Source organism: Scardinius erythrophthalmus, assembly GCF_964197995.2.
Source record: "Scardinius erythrophthalmus genome assembly, chromosome: 23".
NCBI lineage: Eukaryota > Metazoa > Chordata > Actinopteri > Cypriniformes > Leuciscidae > Scardinius > Scardinius erythrophthalmus.
Window position 1 is genome coordinate 13,968,244 of NC_138243.1, and position 16,637 is coordinate 13,984,880.

Genomic DNA, 16,637 nt, shown 5'->3' on the forward strand with positions numbered 1-16,637 from the left:
CTTTTACAGTATAATTCGTTTAAGTGAATAAATATTGCACAGCAACGGGCTTTGAAAAATGTTAGACTTTATTTGGTTCATTCCTATCGTCTTTTAATAGAAAACAAGCAAAATGCAATGAGTAGAAATATACGCACAGAGTCGCTGTTCACCAAGAGTGCAGACTGATGCGTCTCTCCTCCCAGTATGAGCTCTGTCTGGTAGCATAAACGCCTCACGAAATGGAGTAACAATCCGTCGATGCCGTTAGTATTATTGGAATATAATCCTTCAAAGATTAATTACTTTTGGGCAGATGCAACATCAACAATGGAATACAAATTATTCTCAGTCCCTTTCTTTGCGTTTTTCGTGGCTCTCCTTCTTTTTCCTCTGAAAATCGTCTGTGCAGATCTGAGCTACAATATTCCAGAAGAAACGAAGCCCCAGAATGTGATTGGAAATATAGCCAAGGATCTCAGGATGGACGTGAAACAATTATCTTCTCGTAAAGCTCGGATAGACACGGAGGACAGCAGCAAACGGTATTGTGATATTAATCTGAATACTGGTGATTTAATCGTGGCAGAGACAATAGACCGAGAAGAGCTTTGTGGAACTCAAATTCCCTGCATTCTCAGTTATGAGCTCGTCCTGGAAAACCCTCTTGAAGTTCACCGAATAATTCTGAATATTGAAGATATAAATGACAATGCACCACAATTTCCAAATGACCGTTTTAACTTTGAAATTAGAGAATCGGCAGACAAAGGCCAGCGATTCCGTTTGCATGAGGCGCATGATACGGATATCGGTCAAAATGCTATTAATAGCTATTCACTGGAGAAAAATAAAAATTTCATCTTGACCCTACATGATACTGCGGATGGAGGGAAATATGCAGAACTCGTTTTGGAAAAGGAGCTGGATCGTGAACAGCAGAAGAAGATAGATATGATCCTAACAGCCACTGATGGTGGTTCACCGCAGAGATCTGGCACTGCTGTCATACACATCACTGTTCTAGATGCCAATGATAATGTCCCAGTATTTAGTCAGCCTGTTTATAAGGTCACTCTGGCTGAAAATACTCCTTCAGGAACAGAAATAATCAGAGTGAGCGCCACTGATGCTGATGAAGGTCCAAACGGGGAAGTGACGTATGAATTCAGCAGAATATCAGATAAAATTGCAAAATTATTTTCTATTGATAAGACAACAGGACAAATTGTAGTTACTGGAGAAATTGATTATGAAAAAGACAAAAAGTATGAAATGGGAATTCATGCCCAAGATGCCTTTGGATTGGCATCAACTGCTAAAGTTATCATAGATATAACTGATGTTAATGATAATCCACCTAGAATCATCCTTAAATCTTTGAATAACCCGATACCTGAAAACTCTGATCCAGGCACTGAAGTGGGAATCATTAATGTTCAAGACAAAGACTCAGGAGAAAACCGGCAGATTCGTTGCTCTGTTCAGCAAAATGTTCCTTTCAAACTGAACCCATCTGTTAAAAACTATTTCTCTCTAGTAACTACAAAAGCTCTAGACCGAGAGAAAGAATCTGATTACAACATTACCATCACAGCCACAGATGGAGGATCTCCACCATTATCCACATCCATGACAATTCATTTATTTGTCTCAGATGTGAATGACAATCCTCCTGTATTTGAGCAGCAGACATACAGTGCTTATATAAGTGAAAATAACAAACCAGGCACTTCTGTTTGTTCTGTCAGTGCAAATGACCCAGACTGGAGACAGAACGGGACTGTACTGTACTCTCTGGTTCCCATTGAAGTCAATGGGGTCCCAGTGTCCTCATTTCTATCTGTTAATGGAGATAAAGGGGTGATTCATGCTGTAAGATCATTTGACTATGAGCAGTTCAGAAACTTCAGTGTCAAAGTTGTTGCCAGAGACAATGGTTCTCCTCCACTCAGCAGTAACGTGACTGTGAAAGTCTTCATAACAGATGAGAATGATAACTCTCCACAGATATTATACCCTGTTCCAGATGGAAAGTCTTTAATGACTGAAATGGTCCCTAAAGCGACTCTCTCAGGCTCTCTGGTCTCCAAGGTGATCGCTGTAGATGCTGACTCTGGACAGAACGCATGGCTGTCCTATCAGATCTTGAAATCCACTGATCCGGGACTTTTCTCCATTGGTCTCCATAGTGGAGAGATCAAAACACAACGAGACATTTCTGAATCTGACAATATGAAGCAGAACCTTGTTATTTCAGTGAAGGATAACGGTCAGCCCTCTCTGTCTACAACCTGTGCTGTGAATTTACTGATTTCTGACAACCTTTCTGAAGTTCCTGAACTTAAAGATATGACTTATGAGGACAGTAACTCTAAAGTAACGTCATACTTGATCATTGCATTAGTCTCCGTGTGCACCTTCTTCCTGACGTTCATCATACTGATCTTGGCAGTGAAGTTTTGTCACAGGAGAAAGCCCAGACTGTTGTTTGATGGAGCAGTTGCTGTTCCCAGCGCCTATCTGCCTCCCAACTATGCAGAGGTGGATGGAGCAGGAACTCTCCGCAGCTCTTACAATTATGACGCGTATCTAACCACAGGCTCGCGCACAAGTGACTTCAAGTTTGTGAGATCGTATAATGAAAACACACTTCCTGCTGGTGGGACTCTAAAAAATGATTACAATATTCAGTTTGGCTCGAGCATGATTACACTAGATGTTACAGGAATTGAAGATGAGGTAAGAGAGGTTTAACTCCTCTGGACTCCTTTTTATTTTTGCATTTCGTGGTGTCTCCGCTGATTATACGTTTTTAAATGATAGTAGCATAAATAATACCACTGACTTTATTAAGGGGGTTCCAGTTTAAAAAACAAAACAAAACAAAAACAAAACACTTGTGTGGTTATTTATTAGAAGCTATCGCTGTACTATAAATGTATAATTTTTATTCTTTTACCGCATTTCATATCAAATGATTTTGCCTCTGCTAATGAAAACATTTTAAATAGTCCACATTATGTCGCGAATTTCTGATCTCATAAATGTATTCCTACAAACCTTTCACAGTACTTGAACGCTGCATTAATCAATTCTGGACACAAAAATTTAGAGGGATTTCTCAGTATATATATATATATATATATATATATATATATATATATACACACACATATATACATATATATATATATATATATATATATATATATATATATATATATATATATATATATATATATATATATATACTGTTTTTTTTGTTGTTTTTTTACTATAATATTTTGTTAATGGGTATAGCGGTCTTCCAAAAAATAGTAAAATGCCATTTGCTAGTAAAGTTGTGTGTTTAATCTCTGCAATAATTTACAGTTTGTTACGATATTGTGTTGTTGTTTTAGTCAATACCAAACATATATATCTATTTTTTTTCTTAAGCTTTAACGTAGATGGCCTAATTTATTTTAAATATTTAATTTTGACGCTGATTCAATCTACATCTACGTTAAGTCTTACTAAATTACTAAATTAGGCCAGTTTGAGGCGGTGAATAAAAGGATAATCCTCCCTTTCTTTTACAGTCGGATTTACTCGTATATTTAATGTGATTTCAAAGCTACGTGAGTTGTTTCTTGTCCAATATCTTTGAGGTAATCAGGTTTCAGCACCATATGTGTGGACAGCGACAGTACTGTATGTTATTCGTCTCTGAATGCGTGACAGTTATAGTTCCTTTCCAATACGTAGATGTATGTAAATAATTATTTTAGAAAAATACGCGTTGACAAATAAGACTTCACTTGGTTATTCACTGTCGTCTTTTCGTTAAATACGTGAAAGATGCAATGAACAGAAAAATGCTCACAGTGTCGCTATTCATCAAGAGTGCAGACTGATGTGCCTCTCCTCCCACACTTAATGTATGCAGTAAAAGCTCTGTCTGGTAGAAAATTGAAGATTGCATCAAACGCCGCACAAAATGGAGTGACCGTCCGTCGACGCCGAGAGAATTATTTGAATATCATCCGTCAAAAGATTATTTACTGTTGGGCAGGTGCAACATCAAATCTTCAAAAATGGAATACAAATTATTTGCAGTTCCTTTCTTTGCGTGGATCTTTGCTCTCCTTCTGTTTCCTCTGACAATCGTCTGTGCAGATCTGAGCTACAATATTCCGGAAGAAACGAAGCGCCAGTATGTGATTGGAAATATAGCCAAGGATCTCAGGATGGATGTGAAACAATTATCTGCTCGTAAAGCTCGGATAGATACGGAGGACAGCAGCAAACGGTATTGTGATATTAATTTGAATACTGGTGATTTAATCGTGGCAGAGACAATAGATCGAGAGGGGATTTGTGGATCTCGAATGTCCTGCATTCTCAGTTATGAGCTCGTACTGGAAAACCCTCTTGAAGTGCACCGAATAATTCTGCACATTCAGGATATAAATGACAATGCGCCACGATTTCAAAATGAGCGTATTAATTTTGAAATCACCGAATCAGCAGTTAAAGGCCAGCGATTCCGTTTGGATGAGGCGCATGACAAGGATATCGGACATAACGCGGTCAATGGATATTCACTGGAGAGAAACAAGCATTTTGTTTTGAATGTTCATGATAGTGCAGATGGAGGGAAATACGCAGAACTCGTGTTGGAAAAGGAGCTGGATCGTGAACAGCAGAAGGAGATAGATATGATCCTCACAGCCACTGATGGTGGTTCACCGCAGAGATCTGGCACTGCTGTCATACACATCACTGTTCTAGATGCCAATGATAATGTCCCAGTATTTAGTCAGCCTGTTTATAAGGTCACTCTGGCTGAAAATACTCCTTCAGGAACAGAAATAATCAGAGTGAGCGCCACTGATGATGATGAGGGGCCAAACGGGGAAGTGACGTATGAATTCAGCAGAATATCAGATAAAGCTGTACAACTATTTTCTATTGATAAAACAACAGGACAAATTGTGGTGATTGGAGAAATTGATTATGAAGATGAAAAAAACTATGAAATGACAATTCAGGCCAAAGATGCCTCTGGACTGGCATCAACTGCTAAAGTTATCATAGATATAACTGATGTTAATGATAATCCACCTAGAATCATCCTTAAATCTTTGAATAACCCGATACCTGAAAACTCTGATCCAGGTACTGAAGTGGGAATCATTAATGTTCAAGACAAAGACTCAGGAGAAAACCGGCAGATTCGTTGCTCTGTTCAGCAAAATTTTCCTTTCAAACTGAACCCATCTGTTAAAAACTATTTCTCTCTAGTAACTACAAAGGCTCTCGACCGAGAGAAAGAATCTGATTACAACATTACCATCACAGCCACAGATGGAGGATCTCCACCATTATCCACATCCATGACAATTCATTTATTTGTCTCAGATGTGAATGACAATCCTCCTGTATTTGAGCAGCAGACATACAGTGCTTATATAAGTGAAAATAACAAACCAGACACTTCTGTTTGTTCTGTCAGTGCAAATGACCCAGACTGGAGACAGAACGGGACTGTACTGTACTCTCTGGTACCCAGTGAAGTCAATGGGGTCCCAGTGTCCTCATTTCTGTCTGTTAATGGAGATACAGGGGTTATTCATGCTGTAAGATCATTTGACTATGAGCAGTTCAGAAACTTCAGTGTCAAAGTTGTTGCCAGAGACAATGGTTCTCCTCCACTCAGCAGTAACGTGACTGTGAAAGTCTTCATAACAGATGAGAATGATAACTCTCCACAGATATTATACCCTGTTCCAGATGGAAAGTCTTTAATGACTGAAATGGTCCCTAAAGCGACTCTCTCAGGCTCTCTGGTCTCCAAGGTGATCGCTGTAGATGCTGACTCTGGACAGAACGCATGGCTGTCCTATCAGATCTTGAAATCCACTGATCCGGGACTTTTCTCCATTGGTCTCCATAGTGGAGAGATCAAAACACAACGAGACATTTCTGAATCTGACAATATGAAGCAGAACCTTGTTATTTCAGTGAAGGATAACGGTCAGCCCTCTCTGTCTACAACCTGTGCTGTGAATTTACTGATTTCTGACAACCTTTCTGAAGTTCCTGAACTTAAAGATATGACTTATGAGGACAGTAACTCTAAAGTAACGTCATACTTGATCATTGCATTAGTTTCCGTGTGCACCTTCTTCCTGACGTTCATCATACTGATCTTGGCAGTGAAGTTTTGTCACAGGAGAAAGCCCAGACTGTTGTTTGATGGAGCAGTTGCTGTTCCCAGCGCCTATCTGCCTCCCAACTATGCAGAGGTGGATGGAGCAGGAACTCTCCGCAGCTCTTACAATTATGACGCGTATCTAACCACAGGCTCGCGCACAAGTGACTTCAAGTTTGTGAGATCGTATAATGAAAACACACTTCCTGCTGGTGGGACTCTAAAAAATGAAGATAATATTCAGTTTGGCTCGAGCATGATAACACTAGATGTTACAGGAATTGAAGATGAGGTAAGAGAGGATTAATTCCTCTGGACTCCTTTTTATTTTTGCATTTCGTGGTGTCTCCGCTGATTATACATTTTAAATTATATTAGAATTAATAATATCACTTATTTCACTAAGGGGGTTCCAATTTGAAGAAAGGACTTGAGTGATAATTTGTTAGAACCTGACGCTGCATTACAAATGTATAAAAGTACTATCATATTTCTTCTTTTGCCGCATTTCAAATTATCTTATCAAATGCTTTTGCCACTGCTATAATGGAAACAATTTTAATGGTCCAGATTTTTTAGGTCGCAATTTTTTTTTATTTCATTAATGTATACTTCATACACACCTTTAACAGTACTTGATGCATTCATCAAATATGGACACAAATATAAAAGTCTGTTTTTGAGAAATGTCCCTGCACATATTTTCCCCCCTGTTATATTGTGTTAATGGGTATAGCGGTCTACAAACGAGTTTAGAAAATATAATATGGCATTGTCTGATAAAGTTGTGTATTTGATCTCTGTCATATTTAACAGTTTGTTACGATATTGTGTTGTTGTTTTAGTCTAAAACCCAAACTTAGTTTTTTAATAAGTTTTAAGGTAGATGGTCTAAAGGGTTTGAATTTTCACTTTGAGGCTTATAGTACAATCTACATCTACTTTAAGTCTTACTAAATAAACAAATTAGTTTGAAGCGGTGAATAAAAGGTTAAGCCTCCATTTTCTTTTAAAACGAGTTTACTTCTTTATTTAATATGATTTCAAAGTTACGTAAGAAATTTATTGTCCAATATATTTGAGGTCATCAGGTTTCAGCACCACATGCACGAACAGCGACAGCGCTGTCTTTTGTTTATCTCTAAATGCGTGAAGTTTTTAGTTAATTTCCAATATATTTTGATGTATGTAACTGACTATTTTACAAAATTACGCGATGAAAAAAATGACTTCACTTGGTTATTCACTATTGTCTTTTAAATAAATACATGAACGATGCAATGAACAGAAAAATACTCACAGTGTCGCTATTCACCAAGAGTGCAGACTGATGCGTCTCTTCTCCCACACTTAATGTATGCCGTAAAAGCTCTGTCTGGTAACATAAACGCCTCACAAAATGGAGTAACAGTCCGTCGACGCCGATATTATTCAGATATCATCCGTCAAATATTAATTTACTGTTGTGCAGGTGCGACATCGGACCTTCAAACCAGGGGCGTAGCCAGAATTTTATTTTTGGGGGGGCCCATCTTAAAATGAGGGGGCAACTAATATATATATATATATATATATATATATATATATATATATATATATATATATATATATATATATATATATATATATATATATATATATATATAGCAGCCTAGGACATAGCTCGGCGATTATTATCTTTTACATTATTATTTTAGTTCCCGCAAAAATCTGTATTGTGTTCTGGTCGGTGTTGAAAAGTCCATTTTTAATTTTACGTAAAATGCGATATCCACGCAGTGAGCGCACCATTCCCCGCTCTGTAAACCGTAACGGCAGCGCTTTGAATAAACCCGGCATCCTAGTTTTCCTTCTTCTTTGTGATCCACAAAAAATAATAATAATAATTTTGACGGCATTGGTGACCCTGTGGTGGTTTCTGCGGTGGGGAAGAAACGTAAGCCATCGAAATCTAATAATTTAGGCTACTTGAGGAGATTAAGAAGATGAGGCACGCTGGAGGAGGAAAAATGTCGACTGTTGCTTGTTCTCACACGACAGCATCAAACTTCTGTCACGCTGACACTTTGACCCAGGGGATCTTTTGAAAAACTTTCAATTGTTTTACTCAAAGTCAACGAAAACCGAGCAGGACCAAGCCATTTTACAGCTGATCGCCGTAAAAAAAAAAAAAGTTCAGGAGGTAGGCTATTTCGATGGTGATTTAATGTCGGCTATTTTTAGTCCAGTGCCTGTAGGGCTATATAAGATTAGTATTGACCGAGTTCAGAGGCTGTCATATGTGGATCAACTTACTTTGTTGTGTATTTCAACAGTTAAAATATGAAAAACTTTTATAGTGATTCAATGGATTAATTGCATTTTGGAGAAAAAAAAAAAAAGGTGTCATGAATTTATTGCATTTTGGGGGAAAACTAATCCTTTTTTATAATAAATATTTGAAAATCAAAATATGGATTTGAAATTGTTATTATAACCTAAAATATGCTATGTGAAAGTTTAAAACAAAAAATAGCCTAGTGGTTTTAATCTGTCCACTCTCTTGGTAAAGAAAACACATTATTACTCAAAATTAATCATAATGAATTTATCGCGTTTTGAAACCAAACTCTTCATATACAACAGATAGGCTATACAGGAAATGTGGTCATCACTGGTTGTGAAGGCGTTTCATTAATTGCAAACAAGTCATTGCGCAATGTGCCGATCTGAGTCGAAGTCTCACCGCTATTCTGTGATGAAATATGTGCGTTTCTGTCTAGCCGCTTCACTCGCTGTCGTCTTGTAGTAAGCTAAATCAAACTCAGATGTAGATGACTTATTTTCTCCTTCTCGCTCATATTTTCGTGCGTAATATTGTACTTTGCACAACGCTGCCATATTCACCGCATGAACTCTCACCGTGAGTCTCACGCGAAGATGACAGCGTAGGCACAACTTGCAAATCAAGTTTGAAAACAGCCGCATTTTACCGCGCAGTATTTTGATTGATCAATCTATCAATTAGACTAACACATCAAAAATTTCTTATTTTTATTATTTTATTTTAAGCCATCAGAAATCTGAGGGGGCCAGACATATAAATGGGGTTTATGCTCTGGGATAAAAAGCTTGATGCTGTGATAAAGCCGATCAGGCTTGATGTTGACTGGTGTATTGGGATACAATATACTTATAAATGTAATAACTTTGTCATTTTAAATGTTTATACTCCATATGAGTCTAGTGAGAATGAGGTTGAATATCTAAATAGATTGGCTTTTATAAATGCTTTTATTCAAGACAATAGCATTTGCAGTGTATATGTTGTTGGGGATATGAATGCTGATTTCAATGACAGTAACTCATTATTTGCTAAGCATCTGACCTGCTTCAGTGAAGATAATAACTTCATTCTATCAAGTAGAGTACTGTTGCCTGCAGACAGTTATACATACATAAGTGAAGCCTGGCACTCAACATCATGGCTTGACCATTGTTTTAGTACAGCTGATGGGCATGCAGCCATAGAAAATATGGGTATTAAGTACGGGGTCACAATAACAGACCATATACCCTTGGCCCTCACAATTAACATTGAAGAATTACCATCTACAGTCAGCAACAACAATGCTATTTGTGGTAATGTGAGTACTAAATTAGATTGGTCAACTCTTTCTGAAGAGGATCTTTTGGCTTATTATACTAACACAGACCATTATTTAAGCAATGTTTATCTGCCCAGAGAAGCTATTATGTGTAAGGATGTCAACTGTCAGATTGAGGAGCACAAGAGTAATCTATGTGCCATGTATGATGATGTTGTGGCTGCTCTGTTGGAGGGTGGTAAACCTCTTCAAAAACATAGGAGAAATAGGGCCTATAATATTAGACCAGGATGGAATGAGCATGTAGCACCATATCACGCTGAAGCTCGGGAAGCTTACAAGCTTTGGGCCCTGGCTGGGAGACCTAGGCAGGGCCCTGAGCTTGAAAATAAAAAGCTTGCCAATGCCAGATATAAGTATGCTGTACGTTTTATATCTAGAAATGAACAAGCCATGAGGGCTGACTCTATGGCCAGTAAAATGATGAGAAACAATATTACTGACTTTTGGAAGGATGTGAGGTCCCTCAATAACTGTAAATCTTCCATTCCTTGTACTGTTGAAGGAGTCTCCGGAGAAGATAATGTAGCTGAAATATGGAGACTGCCCTATAGCTCCCTTTTTAACTGTTTAAAACATGATCCACATGTGGAGGACTCTCCTATCAGTAATGAAGCAATAAGTATTCTGACACATGAGGTATTTGATGCCATATGTAAATTACCTAACGATAAAGCATGTGGTATGGATTCAATAACTGCAGAGCATCTGAAAAATGCCAGTCTTAGGCTTGCTTCCCTTTTAGCAATCAACTTTACTGGTTTGTTGATCCATGGCATACTACCAGATTCTATGTTGTCTATTCTGCTTGTCCCAGTTATCAAGGACAAAGCTGGAAAAGTTGGCTGCCTGGATAATTATAGACCTATAGCATTGGCCAGTATTTTATCCAAGGTCATGGAAAGAATCCTCCTTGATAGAGTGTGTGGGTATATCTCATCCCTGGATAATCAGTTTGGATTTAAGCCAAACCATGGCACAGACATGTGTATTTATGCTCTAAAGGAAATAGTGAATCTGTATAAGTCTAAAAATTCCACTATTCTCATGTGTTTTATTGATGCCTCCAAAGCATTTGATCGAGTGAATCACAAACAGCTTTTTATTAAGCTAAAGCAAAGGGGAGTCCCTGGGTATATTGTGAGGGTTCTTGCCTACTGGTATGCCCACCAGCAGATGCATATCAAATGGGGGGGTAGCATATCTGCCCCCTTTAGAGTGTCCAATGGTGTTAGGCAGGGAGGAATTTTGTCCCCTGTCTTATTTAATTTATATATGGATGAACTGTCAAGTAGACTTAATGGTTGCAACACTGGCTGTATGATTGGTGGCATGCTGGTGAATCATCTTATGTATGCAGATGATCTTGTTACTTTTAGTCCGAGTAGTGCTGGGCAGCAGGAGCTACTTAACATATGCTCTGACTATGGGGTGGAATTTGATATAAAATTCAATTCCTGCAAAAGCGCTGTTTTAATATGCAGAACGAAACAGGATAAATGGCTTAATTTTCCTGTGTTCACGCTAGCCAATAAGTGTCTTGAGGTCTGCAAAAAGATTAAATACCTTGGTCATTGTATTGCAGATGATATGAACGATGATGATGACATATACAGACAGTGTTATAAGTTATATGCACAGGCAAACACCATAGCACGTAAGTTTAGCTACTGTTCTACTCAAGTTAAAGTGGCTCTGTTTAAAGCTTACTGTACACCACTCTATACTGCCCATCTGTGGTCTTCTTATAAAAAATCCAGCATGCAGAAGCTACAAGTTGCCTACAATGATGGAATGAGAATTTTGCTTAAGGTTCCCAGAGGAGGGAGTGCTAGTCAGATGTTTGTATCTGTAGGAGTAATCACACTGAAAGCACTTTTAAGAAACTTGATGTTTAAGTTTATGCAACGTCTGGATGAGTCTAACAACAGTATCATGGTGGCACTCTCAAATCCCTTAGTGAGTTGCTCCAGGTACAAATCCAGACTGAGAGTGCATTGGCTGAAATGTCTGTATGTATTTTAATTATTGTATTTGCTTTTTATTATTGTTGTTTGCTTGTTTGTTTTGTTTGTTTTTATCTGTTCTGTCTTGCGTGGCTTTTGGACATGAGTCTGGCAAATAAACTGAATTGAATTGAATTGAATAAATGAGGGGGCCTAGGCCCACCCAGGCCCCCTCGTGGCTACGCCACTGCTTCAAACATGGAATACGGATTGTTTTCAGGTCGTTTGTTTACGTTTTTCGTGGCTCTCCTTTTGTTTCCTCTGAAAATCGCCTGTGCAGATCTGACCTACAATATTCCGGAAGAAACGAAGCGCCAGTATGTGATTGGAAATATAGCCAAGGATCTCAGGATAGATGTGAAACAATTATCTGCTCGTAAAACTCGGATAGAAACGGAGGACAGCAGCAAACGGTATTGTGATATTAATCTGAATACTGGTGATTTAATCGTGGCAGAGACAATAGACCAAGAGCTTTGTGGAACTCAAATTCCCTGCATTCTCAGTTATGAGCTCGTACTGGAAAACCCTCTTGAAGTGCACCGAATAATTCTGCAAATTCAGGATATAAATGATAATGCGCCACGATTTTCAAATGAGCGTATTAATTTTGAAATCACCGAATCGACAGTTAAAGGCCAGCGATTCCGTTTGCATGAGGCTCATGACTCAGACATTGGACACAACACGGTCAATGGCTATTCACTGGAGAGAAACACAAATTTTGTTTTGGATATTCATGATAGTGCAGATGGAGGGAAATACGCAGAACTCGTGTTGGAAAAGGAGCTGGATCGTGAACAGCAGAAGGAGATAGATATGATCCTCACAGCCACTGATGGTGGTTCACCGCAGAGATCTGGCACTGCTGTCATACACATCACTGTTCTAGATGCCAATGATAATGTCCCAGTATTTAGTCAGCCTGTTTATAAGGTGACTCTGGCTGAAAATACTCCTTCAGGAACAGAAATAATCAGAGTGAGCGCCACTGATGATGATGAAGGTCCAAACGGGGAAGTGATGTATGAATTCAGCAGAATTTCAGATAAAGCTGCAAAATTGTTTTCTATTGATAAAACAACAGGACAAATTGTGGTGACTGGAGAAATTGATTATGAAAAAGACAAAAAGTATGAAATGGGACTTCATGCCCAAGATGCCTTTGGATTGGCATCAACTGCTAAAGTTATCATAGATATAACTGATGTTAATGATAATCCACCTAGAATCATCCTTAAATCTTTGTATAACCCGATACCTGAAAACTCTGATCCAGGCACTGAAGTGGGAATCATTAATGTTCAAGACAAAGACTCAGGAGAAAACCGGCAGATTCGTTGCTCTGTTCAGCAAAATGTTCCTTTCAAACTGAACCCATCTGTTAAAAACTATTTCTCTCTAGTAACTACAAAAGCTCTAGACCGAGAGAAAGAATCTGATTACAACATTACCATCACAGCCACAGATGGAGGATCTCCACCATTATCCACATCCATGACAATTCATTTATTTGTCTCAGATGTGAATGACAATCCTCCTGTATTTGAGCAGCAGACATACAGTGCTTATATAAGTGAAAATAACAAACCAGGCACTTCTGTTTGTTCTGTCAGTGCAAATGACCCAGACTGGAGACAGAACGGGACTGTACTGTACTCTCTGGTTCCCAGTGAAGTCAATGGGGTCCCAGTGTCCTCATTTCTGTCTGTTAATGGAGATACAGGGGTGATTCATGCTGTAAGATCATTTGACTATGAGCAGTTCAGAAACTTCAGTGTCAAAGTTGTTGCCAGAGACAATGGTTCTCCTCCACTCAGCAGTAACGTGACTGTGAAAGTCTTCATAACAGATGAGAATGATAACTCTCCACAGATATTATACCCTGTTCCAGATGGAAAGTCTTTAATGACTGAAATGGTCCCTAAAGCGACTCTCTTAGGCTCTCTGGTCTCCAAGGTGATCGCTGTAGATGCTGACTCTGGACAGAACGCATGGCTGTCCTATCAGATCTTGAAATCCACTGATCCGGGACTTTTCTCCATTGGTCTCCATAGTGGAGAGATCAAAACACAACGAGACATTTCTGAATCTGACAATATGAAGCAGAACCTTGTTATTTCAGTGAAGGATAACGGTCAGCCCTCTCTGTCTACAACCTGTGCTGTGAATTTACTGATTTCTGACAACCTTTCTGAAGTTCCTGAACTTAAAGATATGACTTATGAGGACAGTAACTCTAAAGTAACGTCATACTTGATCATTGCATTAGTTTCCGTGTGCACCTTCTTCCTGACGTTCATCATACTGATCTTGGCAGTGAAGTTTTGTCACAGGAGAAAGCCCAGACTGTTGTTTGATGGAGCAGTTGCTGTTCCCAGCGCCTATCTGCCTCCCAACTATACAGAGGTGGATGGAGCAGGAACTCTCCGCAGCTCCTACAATTATGACGCGTATCTAACCACAGGCTCGCGCACAAGTGACTTCAAGTTCATCACGTCTTACAATGAAAACACTGTCCCTTTCTCTCAAGCTTTGTGTGACACAAAACCAACAGACACATGTAGTAACACCAATGGTGAAGGACTAAGCTACCCCACTCTGGAAAATAAATCATTTGATTAGTTTTGACTTCACATTTTCATTTCTTTCTTTCTTTTTTTCTTTTTTAGAGTGTGTGTGAGTATTAAGGTCACTACCTCTTCATTTTCCTGGTTTGAGTTCTGTAAAAGCATTTATGAGATTGTACAAAGTTCTGATCTGTGGTGTCAGCTATACACACTGAAAAAAAATGTTTAGTCGATTCAACTTAAAAGATGTACTTCATGTGGTCTACAATAACTGATTTTGTTGAAATGAAATAAATTATTTAAGATAACTGATTATAATGGAATTCAACCAACCTGAAAAAACAAGATTTTACTGAAGCATAACTTTCAGTAGGTATAACCTCATTTCTCCAGCTAGGTAAATTTACTTAATAAGTTTGATATAATATTTGTTGTTGTTGTTGTTGTTGTTGTTGTTTAATATGATGAAAGTCATTTTCCACCTTTATGTAAATACACTAAAAAAATTACCCTTTAATAATTAAAATAATAATAATTATAATAAAGTAAATAATAATACAATATATAATAGACATTTCTACACACAACTTAAATTAGTTTATTAAAAATAATTTTAATTGGATTAACAGTGTTGTTCATCATTAAGCACAATGTATATAATGAACTACTAAGTAAAGACAGGTATCAGACTGAGCATAGAACTCTGAGTACACACAGCCTAAGCACAATGGTAACAACACAATTCAGTAACAGAAACAACTCTGAATGTTCAACTTAACTGAACATTAATATAATCTACCAACATATTTTCCCTTTATTGAAAAACACATAAAATGAAACTTAATACCTAAATTTACTCTGCAAATGCAGTCCCTTGCAAAGCATGCTGGGAACTACATATCCACTGCCCAGGGCTGCATTTCTCAAAATCATAGTAAGCCTAAGTAGATTGTAGAGCCTTTGCCACCAATGGTCTCTATCATAACACAATTTAGCTCATGGTGCTTTTGAGAAATGCAGCCCTGGGCAGTGGATCTGTAGTTCCCAGCATGCTTGGCAAGGGACTGCATTAGGAGAGTAAATTTAGGGATTAAGTGTTATTTTATGTGTTTTTCAGTAAAGGGAAAGATGTGTTAATGTTCAATGTTGGACATTTAGAGGAGTTTCTGTTATTGAATTTTGTGGTTACCATTGTGCTGAAGAGTAGCGCTGTCAATTGTGATTTTCACTTTGATGCAACTTAATGTGTTAAATAAAATCACAATTTTTCATTGAAGCAAAATTCGCAGATCAGCAAGAAACAGGTGCGCATGTGTCGAATGTATCCATCCTGAGCTTTAATGGAAATTGTATTTTGGGTCAATGTAATTCAATTAAGTTAAAACAGCATTCCCTTGTTTTATGTTACGTTAAACAGATTGAAGTAGGTTACAATAACCAAAATAGAATTTGTAGGAAGAATCAGGTAATACCTCCATGTCCACTTTTTACAGTGCAGTCAACATTATTCTCTCTCGGAGTTATAGTCATTTGAGGTTTTCTGTCATGTTTATTTAACGATTTCAAACTACACATGTGTATTAATTCATCTGTAAATTCATATTAATTGTAAGAAAGTGTCTGAAAAAATGTATACCTTATTGTACTGTGGATGTCACACACACAAGTAATTGTCAAATAAAGTTCAAATTCCAAGACAAATTAAAGGTTTTTGTCACTTTACTCAATATACTCACTTTCTTTATAATAATAATAATAATAATAATATGTATAATAACATACCTCTATGCTTAAAATAAAAAAAAGAGTAAAAGTATGATTAGGCCTACTATTGATTTGATTTAACCCTAAATTGTATTTTTTTCCCCACCAGCTTGAATGGTTTGAAGGTTTAATTTAAACTGCCCTAACTTGTTTAATCTCACTTTTGTCTTTCATGCTATCCTCTATGAACCAATACTGGATTTTCTTCTATAGGTAAGAAAAACTCTTTTTTACTCTAAATTACCAGATGCATGCTTATGATGGATGATTCTACATTATTATGTGTCTAATAGAGACTGAAAAGCTTGGATATCTATTTGAACAACTGACCATAAACATATTCACTTGTACAACCAGGCACGACCTGTTGACACTATTCCAGTTTTTGTTCTACCTTTCATTTCAATGAGAGTCTGAGAGTGGAACATAGTATTCTGTATTGAATTCGTCGGGTGCTGTTCATTCCGATGGT

At 37.8% G+C, this 16,637-nt stretch overlaps 1 protein-coding gene across 6 annotated transcripts in view; it reads left to right on the forward strand.

Annotated features, from left to right (window-relative positions):
• LOC308684032 (protocadherin gamma-C5-like) overlaps positions 1-16,637 on the forward strand; it is a gene marked incomplete at its 5' end in the record, with an annotated part of 159,710 nt that overhangs the window by 22,746 nt on the left and 120,327 nt on the right. The window contains one exon of one of the 6 annotated variants that reach the window (XM_081355036.1): positions 357-2,721. The exons of the other annotated variants lie outside the window; for them this stretch is intronic. Within the exon in view, the coding sequence (XP_081211162.1) occupies positions 463-2,721 (2,259 nt within the window). Of the gene's footprint in view, positions 1-356; positions 2,722-16,637 lie in introns of those variants that run through there. 6 annotated transcript variants of the gene reach the window in all.